The sequence below is a fragment of the Megalops cyprinoides genome, chromosome 21, assembly GCF_013368585.1.
Source record: "Megalops cyprinoides isolate fMegCyp1 chromosome 21, fMegCyp1.pri, whole genome shotgun sequence".
In the NCBI taxonomy this organism is placed as follows: Eukaryota; Metazoa; Chordata; class Actinopteri; order Elopiformes; family Megalopidae; genus Megalops; species Megalops cyprinoides.
In genome coordinates, this window is record NC_050603.1 from 26,694,539 (window position 1) to 26,717,812 (window position 23,274).

The 23,274-nt window shown below is 43.2% G+C and overlaps 1 protein-coding gene across 4 annotated transcripts in view; it reads right to left on the reverse strand.

Moving 5' to 3' along the window:
- The window catches only part of atp9b (ATPase phospholipid transporting 9B), a 105,525-nt gene that overhangs the window by 79,602 nt on the left and 2,649 nt on the right, over positions 1-23,274 (reverse strand). For 2 of the 4 annotated variants that reach the window (XM_036516353.1, XM_036516356.1), the window contains exons 2-6: positions 19,417-19,593; positions 17,302-17,452; positions 6,912-7,025; positions 4,100-4,208; positions 2,260-2,318 (exon numbers count right to left, since the gene is read on the reverse strand). In XM_036516353.1, coding sequence (XP_036372246.1) covers positions 2,260-2,318; positions 4,100-4,208; positions 6,912-7,025; positions 17,302-17,452; positions 19,417-19,593 — 610 coding nt within the window. Of the gene's footprint in view, positions 1-2,259; positions 2,319-4,099; positions 4,209-6,911; positions 7,026-8,049; positions 8,122-17,301; positions 17,453-19,416; positions 19,594-23,274 lie in introns of those variants that run through there. The other 2 variants (XM_036516354.1, XM_036516355.1) reach the window with 2 other exon arrangements.

The window sequence follows — 23,274 nt, forward strand, 5'->3', positions numbered from 1 at the left end:
CTAGGTAGAAGACACAAAAGGAAATAACCTTATTGCAACACACTACAGCATTGTCATTTGGAAAGGTGACTGGCAAGACAATTCAGATGTCTATTTGACAACGACATTCCCTATGTCTTGCGCTAGGCTTCCACACAGAGAAACACCTTGCGAATTTCGCCTGGCGAATTTTCGCTCTGGAGGCATGGTCACAAAAACAGCAAGCAGTTTGGCTATCCTGTTAGTAGCAAGTGTAATTGTGGTGCTGTGACGTAGCCAGCAAGCCAGCTATTGCAGCAACCGATTCAGCTAGCTTGTGAAGTCAACCAGTCAACTGTGATGAAATGACATAAGCATTGCGTTGTGTATGCTCTCTACCAATTTAATTACCTCCCGTTTTTTACCGTTGATGTTGAATACAATAAGGTCACCCAGACATCGTAAAATCATATAAATGTTTCACGCCGTTAGCCTGGCTATCCTAGCAATCTGTGTAGTGTATATGTGGTGTCCAAAAACGTTAGCGGTTAGCCTGTCACCTACCTTAGAGTGTTTAAATGAAGATCTAAAGGGGTCTATTTGTCTCAGCTAAGTTAATGTAACATAGAAACAACAACCCGTGTTGATGTAGACACAAATGGTTGCCCATACATCTTTTAATCATATACATGTTTTCATGCTACATGTAGCCTTTAGCGTCCGCCATCTTGGTCAGACTTTTTTTGTTACTCCCGCCTTTTAACGTCACGTACCAAACACATCACACACTGAACTGATTGGTTTTCACGTGGTTCTCATTTGCATAAAGTTGAGATTTCGCCATCTCATTTTCACTTGCCTCGGCGAATTCGCCCCGATTTCGCTCAGCCAGAGCGAATTTCGCCCCCATACAAACTGAATGAGAGCGAAGCGAAATTCGCTGCAGTGGAAGCGTACCGTTAAATGAGAGCTAGTTTCAGTTAGTGCACAGTACAATGAAATTGCTGACACAGTTGGAAAGTGTCTCCGACAACATTACCAGTTATCTAGCGAAAGGGCTGGAGAGCAAAATAGCAAAATATTACAATATACTGTCTCTTGCAATGGCAAATGTGGCAGATTTTGATCTTCACAATATGGACCTATGACCTAGCTGGGAAGGGAGGGTTTACTCTTCTGTGAATACAGCCAGCTCATTTTATATGAAAATGCAGTCAACAGCCAGCTAACTAGCAATTTTTTCCTTTTAAAATAAAAATGTTTGATATGTACATTTTTAATTTGTTCCATTTTATCCTCCATTCCAGAACTGATTTTCTCAGAAGTGTCTGCTTAGCTTTCAAATTAAAGTGACTGTCCTGTAACTGCATTCTGCAATGAGGACTAATAACTCAATGAGAAAATCTATCAGTCACAAGGCTCTGGGCAGGAAGTATGGATTTCCAAGGCAATTTATGTTTTATCACAGCATGCAATTATGTACCATCCATTTTAAGAGACATGTGGGTGGCTAAGTTAAGCCTGAAAAACTGAAAAAAGTGAGACATGCAAGAAACGCTCAGCACAATTAAGTCTGAATCAGCTCCTTAAAGAGGAAATGGTGGATATTTCATACTATTCCACTGTTAATCCACAGACAGGCACACTGTATCTGCACAGGTTGCAGTTTTCTTCCTTTCTTCAACCATATGTACTAGGTCAGAGTAGCCAACACTGTTTGATGACAGAAGGAAGTCTTTCTTTGTACCTCAAGCGTGTTGTCCAACTTCACACACATTGCTAAACTGGCAGGTAAATTCTGCTTTGCATTACTTCAGTTGGAGGTTCACCGCACTGCAAGTTATTATGAAATTATTGATGACTGTATTTCAGCTGAATCAATGTCCTTCCAATACCATTTTGCACAAATTAGGAACTTTGCTTTCTGCCTGCAATACTTGGGCTGTAGTGTCACTTCAATCAAAAACAAGTCAGGGGTGTTCCTGGCTGGGTCCTGTCCTCTGTTGATCAATTCTAATGCAGTTATGGGTACTACCCCATTTTAATGTCATGTCACGCATGGCTTTCACAGGGACACTCCACAGTTACAGCAGTGAGATCATTAATCATTCTGAATGATGCTGGCTGTAGATGTAACAACACCTAAAATCAAATCCAGCCACTGCCATTTGTTATTCACTGCTCAACCAATCCTTAAGCCCAGGTTTTACTGATACTCTAAACAGACTGGAGAATAAATAGCAAAATATCCTGTAACACAAACTGATGGACCACCTTAGCAAACAAAACAGCAACACTAACCTTTTCAACAATAATGAGGTCTCCCACCTGTATGTCACAGCTCTTCACCTGAATTTTACCTAAGGAAACAACAGAAGACCCCACATCAATTACCCATTCAACATGTGGAGTACGAGAAGACAAACAGCAGCACATAACAGTCATTTCTTAAAATAAGTATTAGCAGGGGCTCAATGGTTAAGGTGCTTGTCTTGAGCCTATGCAAGCTGAGCACCATGGCCTGGGCTGAATTTCAGTCGATAATGCCCAGGAGCCCACAGCAGCTGGCTTTATTCCATCAGGGATAGGGGGCGGATTACAGGTTGCTTAGAACAGTGTTTCTCAAACCTCTCCTGGCGGTCCACTTTCCTGCGTATCTTCTAAAGAATGTATAAATAAATGAAAAAATTATGTTGTACAGTTATATCTACATTTATTATATATGTATTTCTACATTTATTTATTTATGCATTTCTACTTTCAATATGATAATGAGGTAAGGCCATTAGTTTATCATACATCCAAGAGTCTGCTCTTGACTTGCTTTGGAGTAACAACTAGCCAAGCCGCATATTATGCAAAACATCGCTGTGCAGTTTGTTTGTTAGGGAAAGAAGTGCACAAAATTGTATCTAGCAACTATGTACTGTTTTGCGTGGAGGGTTTCATGTAAGATTTAGGACAGTTGTTGAGATCAGTGTAGTCGGGGTAAACTATGCTAACCACAGAGACTGCAAAAAAGTAAGCTTTACAAGTAGCTTATCATTTTCAAGTTTGACACAATAAACAGGTTAACCAAGGAAATGGCTGTACATAACTCAGTCATTGACATGTGTCCTATCAAAGATCATTTCTTATAATAAACTATTCCAAGCCTTTGTTTTTGCATCACAAGCTGTCAGTTGTTGCTACAGAAATGCATAATTATTCATTCACTGGGTTTTTGGGCAACATCACCTTAAGGGACCATTCAGGCAGACTTACTAAGTTTGTGGTCTCCGGTGCTGAAAATGACCCACCATATCAACACATTACACACAGAAATACATAAATAAATGTTGAAATAATTAAATAAATGCTGTTCACTTATTTATTCCTTCATGTATTTATTTTTAAATAAGTCCACTTTCGTTCCACCATACAGGAGTACATATGTGCAAATGTTCTCCAGCTTTTCAGTTGCCACGAGACAGAGAGTTTCCTTAATAGGCTACTGGAAGTTGTGTCTTGAGAAGGGAAACAGTGGAGTAACATGCTGGCTCCTGTTCCACTAAAACAACTGAGAAACCTTTTTATCAAACTGTGTCATGTAGTGCTTGTACTGTTCAAATCAATTTATACAAAATTAAGAATTTACCTAGTTAGTTAGTTATTATATTACTTTTTTTTCTTTTAGCAGATGCTCTTATCCAGAGAGACTTACAAACTACAAGTAAAAAGTGCATTTATATAATAAAATTATACAAACAAGATACAACTGACTATATTCAAACATGCACCAGTGTCAAACGCAGTGATGAGATCCCAAGTTTGTACATGTTTCAGTGCATAAGTGCATCACAAAATACCTACAACATAGGACTATAACAGTTCCAAACAGAGAGCTGCCACATAGCCTATGGTGACATACCACACATTAAATTACCAATAAGGAGAGAGAGAAATCACAGTTGGATACTGTGCCAGTACCCCCCAGCCCCACACAGATGCCCTCAGGGGCACACTGACTAGTCTGCTGATCCCCCAGCTAGCTGCTACAGATGAAGTGAGAGGTGGGCCATGTTTAAAGCAAGCCAGCTGAAATTGACTAGAAATGTTAGGGTATAGATGGGTTTAGAAACATAAGGAAAAAGTTCCGCACCTCGGACAGTGAGTTTACTGTAAAGCTGGGAATTCATCTCCTTGTCCCGCTGGTAGCGCCGCACCTCATCCACAGCTTCCCGTATCATGGTCACTGTCAGCACAAAGCTCTGATCCACACACAAAAATACACACACAGGGGTGCTTTATGGGATTTTTTTGTAACTTTTGCCATGGTAAAACGAAAAAGTATCAAATAACATGAAACTGAACTTCACATCTTTAATATTTAAAAAATTCACACAGTAAGCCCATCTTAGCTAACTTGCTAACATTACTGATAGTGTTGTATATCTAATTTTCTGTTGTGGTTTTTAATGTAAAAATAGCACAGAAGTCTCTCATTTCAAGGAAAACTTTATATGCTAGTAAGCAAGTCAGGAAGCCAGAGCACTAACTGCAAGTGCATCACGACAGATGTAGCTTGTGAGCTAACTACAGTGTCCCTGCACAAGTGACATTTCAAACTTCCAGACCTGCTGGTTTTAAGCTTGTACTACGTGGCTTAGACTACACATCATTATATGTTCAGCTTGAAAAGACATCAGATAAATCTAGCAAATACTTTTAGTCTGTTCACAGTCAGCTATTTATGTCATCCTTTTCATCTTACATTTGCAAAGTGCATCTGGGCAACCGTCATTGGTCTGGGGAACATATTTCATAGTGCTCTTCCTTGCCTTGTCCTCAAGAAAATCCAATTATAACATTTTTTTTCATTTCAGTTTGAGGTGTAGAGATGACAGTGTAATGTTACACAAAGCAACTTACATCCAACTTAAGCTGCATACAGTACTGCCATGTGATGTCTTAACACACCACCTCAGTTACACAAAGCCATTCACAAGCAAATCAAATGCAATCACACTTAATGTCCACTTACATTTCTTATATGCAATTTCATTACACATTACATTTTAAATTCTAAACTCCTTTTGTGACACTTATTTTTAAATAATGTATTATTCACTGATTTATTATGTAATTTTCCCAAATAAAACTGACATGAAGAAAGTTATATGGATCTTAGCTACTGATCATATCAAACTCCAAACTACCAAGCTAACTTACCAAAACTCAGAGTAAAACAGCTGCTTTCCTCATCAGCTAGCAAGGTGTTTTCAACGTGAGTGTTTCATGTTGACATTTACCACTTTACTGCATGTACTTTCATATCTTCATAAAACTCATTCAGAAAAATTTCTTTCTCCTGAATCTACACATTTTTTGTCTCAACAGCCGAATTAATTCTAGGTACTTAATCACCTGAATGAATCACCAAATGAGTTAATGCATTTAAAGATAAATTATTACAAATGAATACCAACTTCTCCAGTAAACATCTGCTTGTTGACTGGTTGTTGCATGAAACCTGGATTGCTGTCAGCTTTGCACAACTTGGCTGCAGGTGAGATGCTAGTTAGTTGCAGGGGGTGTTACATGACTCAATCAAGGTACAACCATGTCAAAACTGTCTCAACGTCCTAAAAGCCTGCTAATTTTGAGTGGCTGTGTGACGGAGTGCTGTCACTACGGTTGAGTATGTGCTCTGACTGTCATACCAACGAGCCTGGCTCTTTGGCGTCGTGGTCAAAGTTTGGTACCCCGTAGACCCGGGTTCAAGGCCGGGCGGGGTGACTGCTCTCGCCCTTCGCTACAAATGGTGTCAGCAGTGAGATGGCTGGCTGCGAGGCCATCAGAGGCATGCCCGGTGTGTGAGCCATATGAGGGGACCCCCAGGTTCAGTTGACCCCGGTGTGTGAGGGACCCCAGAGATGGGTGAAGCACTGGTGAGTGGGGCACCCTGGGATGGGAGAAGTACGGCAGGAAAATGCGCGAGGGACGCCATGGTGTGTAAAGCGCATGGGCGCGTTTCCCGAAGGGGAGGGCAGTGTGACGGAGTGCCGTCACTACGGTTGAGTATGTGCTCTGACTGCCATACCAACGAGCCTGGCTCTTTGGCGTCGCAGTCAAAGTTGCATGTTTGGTACCCCGTAGACCCGGGTTCAAGGCCGGGCGGGGTGACTGCTCTCGCCCTTCGCTACAGGCTGAAATAACTGCAAGCTGTATTCATCTTTCTGCAGCTCATGGGAGGGAGGGAGGGAGGTTGGCAGGGAGTTGTTGGAATTTGACTAATCTTTTCATAAGAAAAGTAGAACAGACATGTGCATTCTAAAATAATCATCCTTCTAATTGCAACAGTGCAAGGGTAATCAAATGGTCAGAACAAAACATCTGACCATTATAACAAATACATACTTTCAGAAATTCACAGAAAAGTACAAATGAGTTATATGCTATGCGCAGCTTGCATTCTTTGTAACCATGGGTTGTTTTTCTAACTGGTCAAAAAATAATAACGATACAATTTCATGATGTAGGATCATTCTAAATCCTTCCTGTCACTTGGGACCGAAAAATTCTGCAGAAGAATGATCCAACACAATAGTCAATAAACTGCTCAAGTATTTATAAAATAAATAATGCAGGTTTACCACAAAAATAATCTGAAAAAAAAAAAAACAAAGGCAGAAAAAATTCACTGACATGAGATGCAACACACCACTTGAGGAAAGCAGCATAAATATGGAGTTGCAATTACCTATGGGCACAGTAATATGAGCACTGACTAAAATGTACTTGTGCACGAGATAAATCTCTTACACACTGGATAAAGACCTGACTTCTGCTCAGTGAATATGGATGGCTGAAATTAAGCTAAATATTGTATTATGACTGACATGCATTGCCAAAGGAAAAGTTAAATGAGAAGGACATTTGTTATCAAAGTCATAAACACAGACGTGTATTACCAAAGGGGCCCAATAGGTGTAAAGATATCCAATTTTCAGAGATGGCACAAACTGTGAACAGGCCACCACCAGAAAATAAAGGTTCAAGAAAAACTTGAACTGCTGGTACAGAACCTAAAAGAAAACACAAAAGCACAAGAACAGAATTAGATGGAAAGAAATTCACCATGGCGAATGTATACATGCATACTAATGGGAAAATACACCATACAAAATATACCATTATTTTACAGTGTTGCATGTAAAAATGTCCATTTCCACTCTGCCTCCAGTATTCATTTTCTGAATACCTTAATGTATATAACTTGTACTATTGCCTCCTATACTGTGTTTCTACAAAACAAATTTACATGAAAGCGAAAAAGTGACTCATTATTCACTTCAGGTTTTGTGTGTTTCTGTTTTTTCTTCTAGCATTCTTTTGTCATTTCAGTAGTAGTCATTATAATCTGTAAAGGCCTAACTGAAAAAGCAAAAGGAATTTCTATATCAGGATGACTTAATAACAACATCAATGTAACCTATGGACCCAATGTGTGTGTCTCACATTAAGCATTAAAAGGTAAACAGATTTTTTAATCCTGCTCCCCCCGCAAAGTTTCATCCCATTTCCACCCATTCCTATACTAAACTGATCCCTCTCCCACCCGCTCCTTTACCAAACGGATCCTACTCCCACATACTCTTGTATTAAACTGATCCTACTCTGGTCCACTCCTGCACTAAAATAATCCTATTCCCAACTACTAAACTGACTCTATGCCCCCTGCTCTCGTACTAAACTGACCCCACTCCTACCCATTCCTGTACTGACACTGAACTGATCCCGCTCTCGCCCACAGTGCCACATGTCATATTTCTCACCATACTGACGCTTTGATACAGGGTAAAGAGTCATTAACACACTGGGTAAAACAGTGAATTTATCTTCATTAGTTATGTTGACTAGACATATGTGGCTTTGTTCTGTTTCAAAGAATAAAACGCTTGTTTCAAAATACTCAAATAACAAATTCATATCCTATAGGAAATAAATGAAAAAAGCTCAATAAAATAACTTCACAAATCAAATTCAGTTTGCTTGCTTCAGCCAATTCAACTTCAGATGTAAATGCCAGTTCACTTCCTATAAACATACTTCATGCTTCCATGAAGAATGTCTTTAATGGATGAGGGTCTCAACACGCTGCATCTCTGCTCCAAAATCCAGCCACAGTCACTGAAGGCTCCCATGGAGGGGGTTATGAGGGGGATGCAGAAGACACAGAGTGAAAATTTACTGACTGCAAGGAACTGAAACCTGTGAGAACGCCACCACTGAGGGACAATGTGGGGTTATGATGAATCATATGGGTCAAGCTTGATTGCCAATATTCCATTAGCTCCATATCCAACGGCCTTAGTCCAGTACTGTCCTCTGTGTCATCCTCCCAATCAGGGAACTCACAGACAATCAATCATCGCCTCTTGGTAGGTGGGTGCCCATCATCAATAGCGAAGGATGTGAGGCTAAAGGATATGAAGGATATCCTGTGATAGTTTTAGATCCAAATGTCCCTTGTCACTGCACACCCATATTTATTGGTGTGATTTTATGCACAACTGCCCATTTTTAGACATTCTACCTACACACCGTGATATTTTTGTTGGATGTGGGAATGTCACATCCAACAAATGCATTAACCTGTGTTAACAGGTGCTCAGTAGAACCTTGGCTGGACACCGTGTAATATGGGCAAATATCCTGACAAACAAAAGTGAATAACTGCTAATTTTTTTATAGTAAGCAACTGCTAAATGTTTGATTTTCCCCTACCACTTTTAGTGACTTTATATTCTCCACATTTAAGAGTGTTTTCCACAGTAGTGGCATTTATTTCAGTGGTTACCTCTGCCATGATGAGGGTGTACGTAAACAACCAACCATCAGCAGTGTTGATTAATGAATAGAAGCACTTTTTCACATCAGCATACCCAAATGCACTGGTTTGCACTGGTACAAACCATTGACTAGCAAAGAGCTGAAAATTGCCAAACCAGAGTATGCCGTCATGATTTGCTGTTGAGATGAAAACAACACGGGGGCCAGTATGGGGGGCACCAGTGTAACATAGTGGTAAGGAGCAGGGCTTGTACCCAAAAGGTTGCTGGCTTGATTCCCTGCTGCGGCACGACTGCTGTGTCCTTGAGTACTTAACCCAGAATTGCCTCATTAAATATCCAGCTGTATAAATGCGTAACATATAAAAATTGTAACCTATGTAAGTCACTCTGGATAAGAGCAACTGTTAAATGGCAATAATGTAATGTAATGTAACAGTGAGTCACTGTACTCTGTTCACTGTACTTTTGTTATAAATTCAAGACAGAATAAAAGACAAAAGTAGTAAGATTTTTATTTAGCCAAAATAATTTTAGTCCCCCTGTTCCATGACTGCCCACAACTGCCCACAGCAATGAAAATCAGCCCCATGATGCCAGGTATTATGTTGGGTCATGCGGGTTCTGTGAGATTCTGACAGACAAGCAGTTGAAGGCTACTTGCTTTAAAGCTGCCTACAGGGCCTAATTTCCTAAGGGCACTGAATAAGCTACATTTGTGCATAAAACACATTCACTATTCCACATATTGTAAGGTTGTATTTAATAGACGTTGAAGATAAAATGCCATGGGATATAATGCAAGAGTGCATATGACTTTGTTGAAGTGTTTAATTGTGAGGATTTGTTTAATATGCATCTATTTTTTTCTTTTCAGAAAAAATGCTTACATTTTTCAGTATTGATATAGAACTTTTTTCTAAGTTCACCAACAATTTTAGCAGTACTTGTCAGCAAAATATATGCACTGTCATGGATGATGCATTTAAGACCATATACCCAAAACTGTGTTTTCAAGAAAAATGGCCAAATTTTTAAAAATGCTTGAGAAATGTCACGGAATGTAGGTCCACGGAACAATCCTGCATTATTAATCAAATTAGTCCATACACAGAGCCCATTGTTAATGAATACATTTTTATAGGATTTCAAGGATAAAAAATTAAACAATCACAAGATCAAGAAATAACAAAAAATATAAAACAAAACCCAGAACCAATGAAACCTTCTTGATTTACTTGCAAATAAATTCCAACATATCACCACTGTATTTATTTAACAAAATAAAGTGTTCTCAAAATAAGAAATTCTCCACAACCCTGTCTGTACAAAGGAACCTCAAATACAGATACAGATGGAATCCAAATATCTGTAATTGAAAATGCTGGTTTTCACGTATTTCGTATATTTCCAAATACATTGACCCAAAACAAATGCTTTCCTGAGCAACAAAATACTTATTCAGACTGTTATTTTCAAAATTGTATTTTAAGTATTCAAATACTTCTGTTAAAAAGGCCGACTGTTCCTTTAAGACTGTGGGAGCTGAGAAGCCAATCACTGGCCAGCAGAAGGCGTGCCTCCAGAGTCTTGCCTAAGAATTGAGAAAAACAAGTTCGCGAACAGCATGGGGAGCCGTGAGTTCATTAAGAGTGTAGTTAAATAAAGAGTTTAAATAACGCAGTGTAGGAACAATTAGCCTAGTTACATTGTGCGTCGATGTAAACCGTAAGTTGTTCTCTGTGTTGTCCTTTGCATAGTTCTATAAGTAAGCAGTGAGAGATCGCAGCATGTATGCTAGCATGTTTACGGTTTGCAGCGATCATTGTAAGACGGCATAAATATCGCGATGTAAAGATAATAGATCGCTTTTCTGTTAGCGAGCCGTATATTAAGATAATTAAGCATACATGTGCTCTGTACATAATAGTAAGATGCACAAGATGCGTAAGATGAACCCTTTATTGTAACAAGGCCTGGTGATTGGAATACCTCTTCTACTGCACCGGAGTTCTAACCAGACTCTCCACAGTGATTTGAACGGTCCCATCAGCATTACTATTCTTCAGTGGTCCTTCGAGCCGGATGAGCAAATTGCTGTGTGAAGATGCAACACCCTGAGCCAGACAAGAGGGTCTTCTGACCCAAAAGACAGGGATCAGTTCCCTCCCACCTGTCGGACTACGACTTAAGCGGACCAGGGTCCCAGAGGCGGTTCCATATCCCAGTTCCCCAGGATACACACGAAGCCGAGCAGGAGTCACTAGGGGCAGAGGCGCCCTCCAGGGCCACAACACCGATCAGCCAGGGCAGCACACCAGACCGGACCATGTCGCCAGAAGAAGGGGAACAGATGTTGGAGGCTATGAGGGGTGACAGTGAGGATCTGCGCAACGAAATGAGGCAGTTGCCAGATCTGTCCACCAGGTGACAGCAGATCACCCAAGAGAATGCAGCTCTGAGGCATCATATCAGCCAGGTACCTGAACTTGTTGCTGCACTAAAGGAGATGAAAGAACAGAACATTGAGCTCCGGCAACAGTTCCAGAGACTGGTAACAGAGGTAAGAGCCCCATCCAGACCTGCTGCACCACATCCACTTCCACGCTCCTACCTGCCACCAAGCATAGAGGATCGGGGGCAAGAGAGATACTACCCACCACCGGCCCGACGGCAAGAGGCAGTGCATCATGCGGAGTGCAGAGAGGCATACAACCACTCTCCTGGCTTCGGTGACAGGCTAGCAGAGGACCTCTTCCGACTTAGAGTTTCATACCCGGTGGGAGAAGACCCTCACCACACACCATACTATGCTACCCCCCTTCGAACAAGCCCCCCCCCCCGTGCAGAACAGTATGGCCAAAGAACCCAGCCACGGCCATTCTATGCACCACGTGAGCCACAGTACGGGTATACAGAGAGAGGATACCCCCCTCATCGTCCCTACTATGCAGACCTGCCACCCACCCAGGAGCTCACATACAGAGGGCCCAAGCCGACCATCCCAACTCTGTCATCACCAGATCCAAGAGAGTTCTCGCGGATGAAGATCGCCCTGGAGAATATCCTGCCAGATGACGCCACGGAGCAATACAAGTTTCAGATCCTCACAGACCACCTCCGCTGTGAAGAAGCCTTGCTTGTGTCAGATTCGTATAGGAACTCCAGGCAGCCTTACACAGACACGATGCTGGCCCTCACCAAGATGTACGGGCAGCCTCACAAGCTAGCTGTGCAACGCATCGCAGAGTTGATGGATGGCCCGAACATCCGCAGTGGAGATGCAAAAGCCTTTTGCCTGTTTGCTCTCCATGTACGCTCACTGGTGGGCATGCTAGAACAGCTGGGGATGAGTGGCCGTGTGGAGCTGCAGTGTGGTTCCCATGTGTCGAGACTGCTGAGTAAGATACCCCATGACCTCACTGCCAGCTTTAAGAGATTCATCCACCCCATGAGAGTAGCAATCCCCGCTCTCATTGACTTTGCTGAGTGGCTGGAATATAAGCTCGAAGTGCAAGAGGATAGCGTGAAGTATGTCAGCTACAGGCGAGAGGAGTCATCCAGTAAGAAGAAAGACAACAGGAGGAACTTGAAACAAACCAGCAAGACCACCATTTTCCTGGGCACAGAGAAAGCGGCAGAGACGAGTACCCAGGCAGCCCCGCCCGCATCAGAGCTTCCAGCCAGTAGCCACAGTAAGATGGAGAAAGGGAGAGCCTACTGTCCGTACTGTGACAACGACAAGCACTTCCTGAATAACTGTGCTAACTTTAAGCAGCTGAACAGAGAGCAGAAGGTGTCGTGGATCAAAGGTAACAACAGGTGTTGGCGTTGTGGCTGCAGCCATCAAGCGGCGAAGTGCACACTGAAGACCCCCTGCAAGACGTGCAACAGAAGACATCTGCTTGTACTGCACGAGGTCATTGAGAGAACAGGATAAAACGCAGACATCAGCAACAACCACGGAAGAGAACTGTCTCGTGAGCACGGCCAGCAAAGTCCTGTACGTCGACCGCCCAGCATACAACTGTAAAGTGCTTCTGAAGATCAGCAAGGTCATCATAAGGAATGGTGACAGGGCATTGGAGGTGTATGCTGTTTTAGATGATGGATCAGAGCGGACCATCCTCCTCCACTCCGCAGCAAAGAAGTTAGGCCTTAAGGGCAAGCCAGAGGAGCTGGCCCTCCGCACAGTCAGACAGTGCAGGTATCTTTCACCATATCCCCTGTTGCAAAACCCAAAAAGAGATAAGATCCAGAGTGCATTCTCCGCCGAGCAGAAGTATAAACACCTGGCTGGGCTGCCTCTGCAGCCGCTGAACAGAGTTCACCCAATTCTACTGATTGGCTCTGACTGCCCACACCTCATCACGCCCATACAGCCTGTTCAATTGGGCCCGCCTGTGGGGCTGGGATGGACTCTGCAAGGCCCAGCTCAAGATATCAAGCACAACCCTGATGCACCGCAGTGCCACTTCACATCAACATCATCCCCAACAGACCTGTTCTCGTGTGTGGAGAAGCTGTGGCAGATGGACGCGCTTCTGTATCGCAGCGAGAAGCTGGCTGTGAGATCACGTCAAGATCAGGAAGCTGTGAACCTCTCTCAAGAGCAGACAGTTAGAGTGAACATCGACGGCATCGAGCGGTACGCCACACCCCTCCTCCGAGTCAAGAACATGCCTTAGCTACATGCCTTACCGGAAGCCGTACTGCCGCATCTGAGAGGCATTGAGAAACGGTTAGCAAAGGCACCAGAACAAGCCGCCGCTTACCAGACAGAGATCCACAAATTAGAAGAAGCAGGCTATGCTGTGAAGTTGGGGCCACACCAGGTGGATTGGACAAAGGAGGCTTGGTATATACCACACCATATTGTCCAACACAATGGAAAGAACCGAGTGGTGTATAACTACTCCTTTCAGTACCAAGGCCACAATTTAAACGAGCTCCTACTCCCCGGCCCTATCCTAGGCCCCTCGCTACTGGCCGTGCTGCTGCGCTTTCAAGAGCACACCATTGCCTTCAGGAGTGACATCCGTGGAATGTTTCACCAAGTGCGGCTGCTTCCCGCAGAGAGACCACTGCTGCGGTTCCTGTGGAGAGACCTGAAGTGGGACAGCTCACCAAGCGTGTTTGAGTGGCAAGTACTCCCCTTCGGAACAACCTGCAGTCCCTGTTGTGCAACTTTCGCGTTGCAGAAACACGTGCCCGACCATAGTCAGCCAGAGGAAGATGTCCAAGCTGCCATAAAAGGGTCGTTCTATGTGGACAACTGGCTACAGAGCCTCACCTCAAGAGAAGCTGCCAAGGCTCTAGTAGACAAACTACGCCATCTCCTAGCCGAAGGGGGGATTCGAGCTGAGACAGTGGGCAAGTAATGATCCGTCCATCGTTAACCACCTCCCCTCCGAAGCCATGTCAAGCAGCTGTGAGCTATGGCTCACTCACGGTCAGCCCGATGTCCAGGAGTCAGCCCTCGGTCTGCACTGGCACTGCAGGTCTGATACTCTCACCCACAAGCATCGACAGATTGATTGCCCTGTAGCCACAATGAGGAGCATATATAGGGTCCTAGCCAGCCAATATGACCCCCTAGGCTACATAGTGCCATACACAACTAGAGCAAAGGTCCTCGTACAGCGCCTGTGGGACAAGAAGAGGGAGTGGGATGACCCACAGCTACCAGAGGAGCTGCTACGTGCATGGCACTCATGGGATGCAGAGCTGGACCACCTGCCGAAGGTAACGCTGCCCAGGTGCTACTCCAGCCCCGAAATGGACCACCCCAGTAGCATGAGAGAAATCCATGTGTTCTGCGATGCCTCAGAGCAGGCATATGGATCGGTGACCTATCTCAGGACTGAGAATCCAAAGGGCAATGTTGAGGTCTCCTTTCTCGCTGCGCGGTCTCGTGTCGCTCCCAAGAAGCAGCAATTCATCCCACATCTGGAGCTGTGTGCAGCCCTTACTGGTGCACAGCTCTTTAAGGCCATAGCCACCGAGTTGACCCTCCCCATCCGTAGCTGCACATTATGGTCTGACTCACTGACCGTTCTCACCTGGTTATTGTCAGACTCGTGTCGCTACAAAGTTGTTGTGGGCACCCGAGTGGCAGAGATCCAAGAGCTGACAGGATCTGCCACATGGAGACACGTGCCATCGGGAGACAACCCAGCCGACGACATCACACGAGGACTCACTCTTCACGACCAAGCTGACGGCAGCAGGTGGACCCATGGCCCAGCGTTCCTGGATCTACCACCAGATGAATGGCCTGAGCAGCCATGTCTGTCCCACAGTGAACCCGAGAGCGAGATCAAATGACCTAATGTTGCTGTCCTGACAACATCAGTTACACCCCTGCCAGACCCACAGCAACACCAGACCCTGGGCGACCACCTGGAAGCCACTGCCCACCAGCTTCATGGGGCAGCAGACCCTGAAATCCCCTTGACAACTGATGCATATGCTGCTGCCAAACTGGAAGCCCTGCGACAGGTACAGAGAGACTCCTTTCCTGGTGAGGTAGCCCAGCTGATGGCCAGTAAACCAGTGGCAAAATCCAGCCGCCTCCTAGCACTGGCCCCAGAGCTCGACAAGGCAACAGGACTCATCAGAGTGGGCTGCCGTCTCCACCGCAGCAGTGACCGCGCATTAGACGCAATTCACCCTATCGTCCTCGACTCTCAGCATCCGCTCACCAGGCTGATCATACAAAATTATGACGACAAACTACATCATCCTGGGGTGGAGAGGGTGTTCGCAGACATTAGGAGACGATATCAGGTGCTACGCGGGCGTGAAGCAGTGTGCCGCTACCAGAAAACCTGTGCTGAGTGCAAGAAGTGGAGAGGGCATCCAGATCCACCCAAGATGGCTGACCTCCCTCCAGCCAGGCAGCACATCTTCAAGCCCGCCTTCTACTCCATGGGCGTTGCTTGTTTTGGGCCATACGTCATCAGGGTCGGGCGCAGGAACGAGAAGAGGTGGGGAATACTGTTCAAATGCATGACCACTCGAGCAGTCCATGTAGACCTACTCACCAGCATGGATGCGGACGCATTCCTAATGGCCCTGAGGTGCTTCATAGCCCGGCGGGGAAAACCTCATGAGCTCCTGTGTGACCAAGGCACAAATTTCAGAGGAAGAGAAAGAGAGCTCCAGCAATCCTTCACGGCCCTCCATCCTGAGCTCCAAGATCAACTAGCCAGCCAGCAGATCAGATTTGTCTTCAACCCGCCGGGATCACCACATTTCAGAGGTTGTTGGGTGAGAGAGATCCGCTCTCTCAAGGCTGCACTCCAGGTAACCATAGCAGCTCAAACAGTCACTGAAGAGGTGTTGCGCACTGTCCTCATTGAGATTGAGGAGATCCTCAACTCAAAACCTCTAGGATACATCTCATCAGATGTTGCAGACCCTGATCCCATCACCCCCAACTGTCTCCTCATGGGGCGGTGGGACACATCCCTACCTCAGGTCGTTTATGAGGGCCCTGAGATTTTGGGTCGAAGAAGATGGCGCCATAGCCAGATACTGGCTGACCACTTCTGGAAACATTTCCTCCAGCACTACTGTCCAGGACTCCAGGCCCGTCAGAAATGGCGGACTGAAGCAGCAAACCTGCGGGTGGGGGACGTCATCATGATTGTCGACAACCAGCTGCCCCGTGCCCTTTGGCCTTTGCCGCAAGTTCATTAAGAGTGTAGTTAAATAAAGAGTTTAAATGACGCAGTGTAGGAACAATTAGCCTAGTTACATTGGGATTTGTGTGTTGACGTAAACCGTAAGTTGTTCTCTGTGTTGTCCTTTGCATAGTTCTATAAGTAAGCAGTGAGAGATCGCAGCATGTATGCTAGCATGTTTACAGTTTGCAGCGATCATTGTAAGACGGCATAAATATCGCAATGTAAAGATAATAGATCGCTTTTCTGTTAGCGAGCTATATATTAAGATAATTAAACATACGTGTACTCTGTACATAATAGTAAGATGCACAAAGTTTATACCATTTCTCCTATACACTGGCACATGCGCACTAAGGCTCATGTGCCTCTTACGTGGACCAGTAACCAGATAGCATGCACCTAAGTAGAGGGTATCTCTAAGACAATACAGGGTCATGTTATTCTGAGTTCAATAAAGATATCAGCGCGGATGCGTATTTACTGTGTTCCGATTCATATGTATGCTTAAGTTGATTTGTATTTGGGTTTATTAAGTTTGTTGTATTCTCTTTACTTTGTATGTTTATAGAAACCACAATCTCAATACCTCGAGTCTCAATGCTACCAATGTCACTACCTCAAGCTTCGATCAGCAAGATCGAAGAGAGAGTAACATGCCCCCTCTATAGATCTGAAGGTCTTACTCAGTCTTTGATCCAGTCATCACATGAATGCAATACAAGATTAGAAATTCATACATGTCTGACACAATATTTACCTATTATGCATTGTTAAGTTTGAATAGCTTGTTCTTTCAAATGGTCAAAGCAAGAACTTACCCCAGGTACGAAGGTAAAGATGTTGTACTTCTGATTTTTGATTATATTCCTAGGGTGCTTCTCCTCGCATTTCTCTGGACAGCCCAACCACACTGTTCGGCCCTTTAGCTCTTTCTTGCGGCGACATGTATGTGTCAACCACTCACAGCAGCTAAAGGAGGGGAGGCAGTGGTAGAAAAATAGAAAATATGGATTAGCAGAGTTAAGGCTTCTTTGTGTTTGTGTGCATCGGTGGCAATGTACAGCACACTGATGCCAAAACCACACTTGGCTGATCTTAACATTAAATGGAGCAACTTTAATGCAATCTTTATCACTTGCAAAAAAGTTGTACCTTTATTGTGTTATAATGTAAAGATACCCCCTGCAACTAACTAGCATCTCAACTGTAACAAAGTTGCACAAAGTTGACAGCAATCCAACCTGAAACTAATTTCATTCAACAACCAATCCACACACTGATGATATTTATGCTTCAATGGAGAAGCTGGCATTCTTTCATAATAATTTGTTTTTGTACACACTAAGTAGCTTGGCATTTCATTCAGACAATCCAAGATTATAAAATTAATTTCTTTTTAGCTGTTGACAGGTAGAGAGGAAAAAATACACTCTGTAGAGTAAAAAGGGAGAATCATGCTCATTGAGTTTTATGAAGATTTGTACAAGTAGTAAAGTGGCAAATAAATGTAAGCATGAAACACCTATGTTCAAAAACACCTTGTTAGCACATGAGGAAACCAGCTGTTTTGCTGTATGTGACTCAGCTAGCGTGGTATTTCAGGGTTTGAAATGCTCAAAGGGTCAATACAACTTTTTCCAAGTCAGTTTTATTTATGAATATTACAGCAATAATGTAACCGGTAAAAACAAACACCACATAATGAGTTTATAATTGACATACACAGCATCGAATGAAATTACATACAAGAAATGCATTAGACATAAAGTGTAATTTGAATTTCACCTGAATTGCTTGTGAATTGCTTTGTGTTACCATAAATTTGCATATAATGACATCACATGCTCATAGTGTATGCAACAAGCCGGCATGTAGCTAACGTTAGCTTATGGAAGGTACATTTTCTAGTAAGGTAGTTATTCTTTCAGACACATATTGCCAATGATTTTATATGTTGTAAATATAAACCTGCAGAGCTGAAGTCATCATAACCACTTAATTGTTTGAAGCAGGTAGATCAGGGAAACCCGTCAAGTCAGACTGGGCAATGACACTGGTTCCACTTGGTTTTTTTCAGATGAACAAAGGTGCCTCAGTGAGCAGCACCTGCGAGCCCAGGCTGTATATGAATTCAAGTCAGTTAAACTTTACTTGCTGAAATTCATCTTCTGCAATATAAAAATAATTTTCTAGCTATAACACACAATGATACACTAATTAGCTAGCTGGTAACATTAACAGTTTAAAATTAACAGCTGAGCTAGCTCAATTATAATAAGGAGCTAGCCACAAAACTAACCAGACTCTCCTTACACCTGTAACTTTCTCTAAGTCAATCGACCTGAATGTCAATAACTCCTGCAAAGCAACAGTAGATGTCAAAGCTGCTCAATCACCTGGTTAAAAATTTTACTTCTGCTACTTTGTTAATGTTAACAGGGTGAGTTTCTTCTCATGTAACAAAGTAGAGAAAGAGGGAATTATGTAAGTAGCTGTGAGAGGTACGCAAGGCAGAAAAAAACTGCATGCCATTCACTACTGGTCAAGGTATACTTAGTTACAGGACCCAACAAGACCCACCTCAATCCATCAACTACTCATGTGCTTGCCTATTGGGAGGCATACAGAAACTGGGGATTTTACTGAAATGTTAAATTTGCCTTGAAATGTCACTTGTGAGTGCTCCCTCAAGACTATGCACATTCTTCACTTTTGTTCTCATAGTTATGCTGCTGAAGCTTAAATATGGTGCGGATTTATGTCCATGTTGCTGCCTCATCTTTCATTGCTTTCACAAACTTCAGCGGCTGTTTGCAGCTGTCTACTCTCATCCCATCTTCTCCTGAAGGTTGTCTGCTCCAAGATGCCTGTCTGTCCTGAGACCCTGCTGCAGTGCCAAGCTGGCCAGCTTTCAGCATGCCATGGCACTTTACCTGCAGCATAGGAGCTTCCAGCCCCCCAAGAGGAGCCAGCCCAGACCCCGTTGCCTCTGGTTGATCCGAGCCCTAGGAAGGGTGTGATAGTCGCTCTCGTCATTTTGAAAGCCCTCTTCTGACATCATCAGCGGCATTTCGTCCAGGTGGGAGGCTTCGTCCTCTGCCTGGTACCTGTTGAATCATGAAGCAGTTACAATCCACCACCAACAGAGCAACTGCACAGCACAGCCCTGTACAAACACAACACCGCACATTACAAACCTACAACACAGCACACTACACACAACACAGCCCACAGCAAACACACAATGTAGCACTCTACAAACACACAACACAGTACACTGCAAGCACACTACACTGAGCAGTTCCATCGATATGTTAAGAACAAACACAATTTAAGCACAAGCACCTCACAACTGAGTGAGCAGCATGTTTTGCAAGGTAGCTACCAAAGCTACATGGATCATTCACAGCTATTTCAGCTAGACATACCAGTTTGCTCTTTTACCCACCTCTTTTCACACCTCCTACACACAGAAGTAAAGCATGCAATCCTCATATTCACCCATGGTTAAGAACTATTTTAAACACTACAAATCCTAGACTGCACGCTAGGAAAGTCAAGGTCCAATGGGATTGACGCATCTCCCACCGACAACACACAACCACTTGACAAGTGGCTAAGAACTGCCTATTTAGCAATATTATAAGGAATCCTGGCTTACATACAGCCATCAGAATGCAGTAGGACAGTTATGTCCAACTGTTGCAGACTGCTGTGAAAAGGATCTGCCCGCACTCAGAATGAACACCACCAAGCCATAGGAGAGCCCTAGAGGTATCCTGATTATCTTAAAACCTTTTAGAATATCAAGTGCAATTGCCAGCATAGTAGCAAGCCTATCCTATACATACCCATGTTGTTAGAGCCTGTGCTCTAATAGTACTAAAGTACAGGCAGATTTCTACAAAGAGTATAATAAAACAACAGATTTAAATTTCATTATTTTGGTAAATTAGTTTTTTCTTTCTAAAACATATGACTAGACTAAAATAAATGTAACCAACACATTTGATTGTCGATATTTCAGATGATAGCTTGCCAAGCTGTTTGTGAAATACCTAACTAGACATGCAGCTTTAGCAACATTCAATCAACAGCATGAATGGAGTGCATAAAGTTGTGGCTTCCTGAACTGTTGGTTGATGGTTTGACACTGGTCCCTCAGCATGCCCTTTCAAACTAGCTATCAAGCTAGCAGTAGAGCTAACTGTATGGAAACATGGGCTTATGTATACAAAAGTGACTTCATTCTTAACTCAGACCTTTACAGAATGTTTTGACCATTAAAGATGTATAATAAGTGAGCATTTCTGCCACATTTCCATTTACTCCACCTTAGCTTCGACAAAGACAAACATGCACTGAACATGCTGTAAAAACCATTAGCCATTACGGAGTGCTGCTGGCATGTTGCTGATAAACAATAGAATATATACAACAACCCCTTCCAAAATGTAGTTTTAACATCCATGGATTCAATGCATCTGCGGTTTCCTGTCCGTATGTGTGCCATTTTACCAGCTGCAGTTATTTTATGTACCTACTGTTTAGATCTCCTGCAGAATCCAAGACTGCCTGCCTGCTTGACAGGCTCACATATAGGAAAAATGCAGAACTTGACCGGGTTGCTGACCCCATTATGGTTACACTCCAGAAATTGTCAAATGTGAAGTAGCTAGTGACTGTATAGTGAGGTAGTCCTATCCGCCTTCAATAGGGGCAATCACAGCAACTAATTAAATAGGATAAATAAGGAATTGATTCAACTCAATAAATAAAGCTGTTGGTTGCCTGCAAGTGTATCAAAGGATTGCATTCATGTCACCTCAGCACTCCTACATGAGTGAAGAAGTGGTCACAGTGAGAAGAACCTAGTATAAAGTTAAGGCTGAACTCTAACATTGGAGAGACACACTACTTTACGGTGTCATAATGCTTTTAGGGTATTAATCACGCAACAACCTTCAGACTGAAGATTTAAAGCTGCGTGTATATTGACTACTAACAACCGTACAAATTGTTCACTCTTTTTTCCGTTTGGAAATCTGCCATAAAACCTTTTTTTGTTAAATGAATTCTGGAACAGGAAACGCGAAACATATTATTGACTGTGTACAGCTGAATCATCCTTATTTTTTCAGCAACTGTAATGTGACATCCAGGTACTTTTATACTACACTATCCATGCTATGTGTGAACATGCTGGATGGTTAAGCGTACTTACTAAAAATAACAGGCCTACATGGTATACTAGTGTGCAATTTGGGACACAGTCCAAGTGAAGTCACTCACTCCCACAGCCTACTCTCTCTCACCATCTCTGTACCACTAGCTGCTGTGTGTATGTGCTGCTGTGTGTTGTGCTAGTGTAGCAGGATTAATATTGACATTATTATTTCACAAGTGTTTCATATCCATGTTGCTGGGATCATTTCTCTGTGGTCGCCTATCTGCTTTTATTTTGCTTAATTGTTTCGGTGTTCTTCCTGTGTTGAGGCATTTTGGGATTTTAGCGATTCATGGGAGGTCACTTAAAAAAGGGGTGTGGCTAACAAAGGGTTAAGTCTCCTACGCATCCATATTTCTCCCCTTTTACTGTATGCTCTGACGATCGAGGTCATGTGACATGTGCTCCATGTACAACTTCTTTATAAAAGTTGATAATACCCATCCACAATCAACATGTATAATCCCCTGTCTCACATAGGTTCTGTATGTTTTTAGTGCAAATTGAGTGCAAATTTCGCTTTTTACTTATTATTTTTAATACATTCGACCGTATACTGACATGACATGCTAAATGATTGACAAGCTACTGCAAGCTGCAGGCTGTCAATCAGCTAGCTTGCTAAAATTTTCCTGGCTTGTCAAAGTCAAACATGAGTTTGGTAACATGGATGTTCCATTATTAAAAAAAAATGAATTAAAAAAAAAAAAAAAAAAACTTACTGCCGAATCGAGTTTTTGATGGTTGTGTCGTTGGGGCTATTGAGAGTGATTTGTTGCGATGGTTTATTGACAGGTGGAAATGTTCATTCCACGTCGTGAATCATCTTTTCTTTCACATGCACTTATCCAGGTATGCATTGATTTTCTTTTCTTTTACAAACATTGTGTTTCTGTATATTTTGTTTTGGAAAGTGTAAAGATATGGCGATCACATTGTTTTGTTTAATCACTAGGCTATATGTATCACTATTATGTATCTGGTCCACGTGGGTGTATGTGTTAGCCATCTGCGCTGCTCCCTAGCTGCGCTATACGGCGCCCCCCTTTTTACGGTACGCTCTGATGATTGAGGTGGAAACATTCATTTCACGCCGTGAATCATCTTCTTTTCTTTTACATGCACTCTTATGCAGATGACTGGCAATAAATACAAATACAGCTACGTCGTCGTGGGTCTCCGTCTTTAAAACACATCGCAGAGTACAAATTGAGCCGGTTACACTAGCTGGTCATTACCAATCAGCCAATCACAGAAGTACACAAACAAGACATTGACAAATGAGAAATAGTTCAAACAAAAGCCACCAAGAACACTGAAAGTGTGGAAAACATTTGCTTGTATACAGCAACGCTATTTATATTTTGTTTCAGCTACAACAGATACTTCACATTTATCAATGGCCCTGTTCACACCTGGTATTAGCATGCGTCTTGGGTGATCCGATCAGAAGTGGACAGTGCTAAGTACAGGTGTGAACACACCAAAGATGCATTTAGGATGCATTGAGATCCGATCTTTCAGGCCACATTCGAAGGTGGTCGGGGCCGCATATGGCCACATT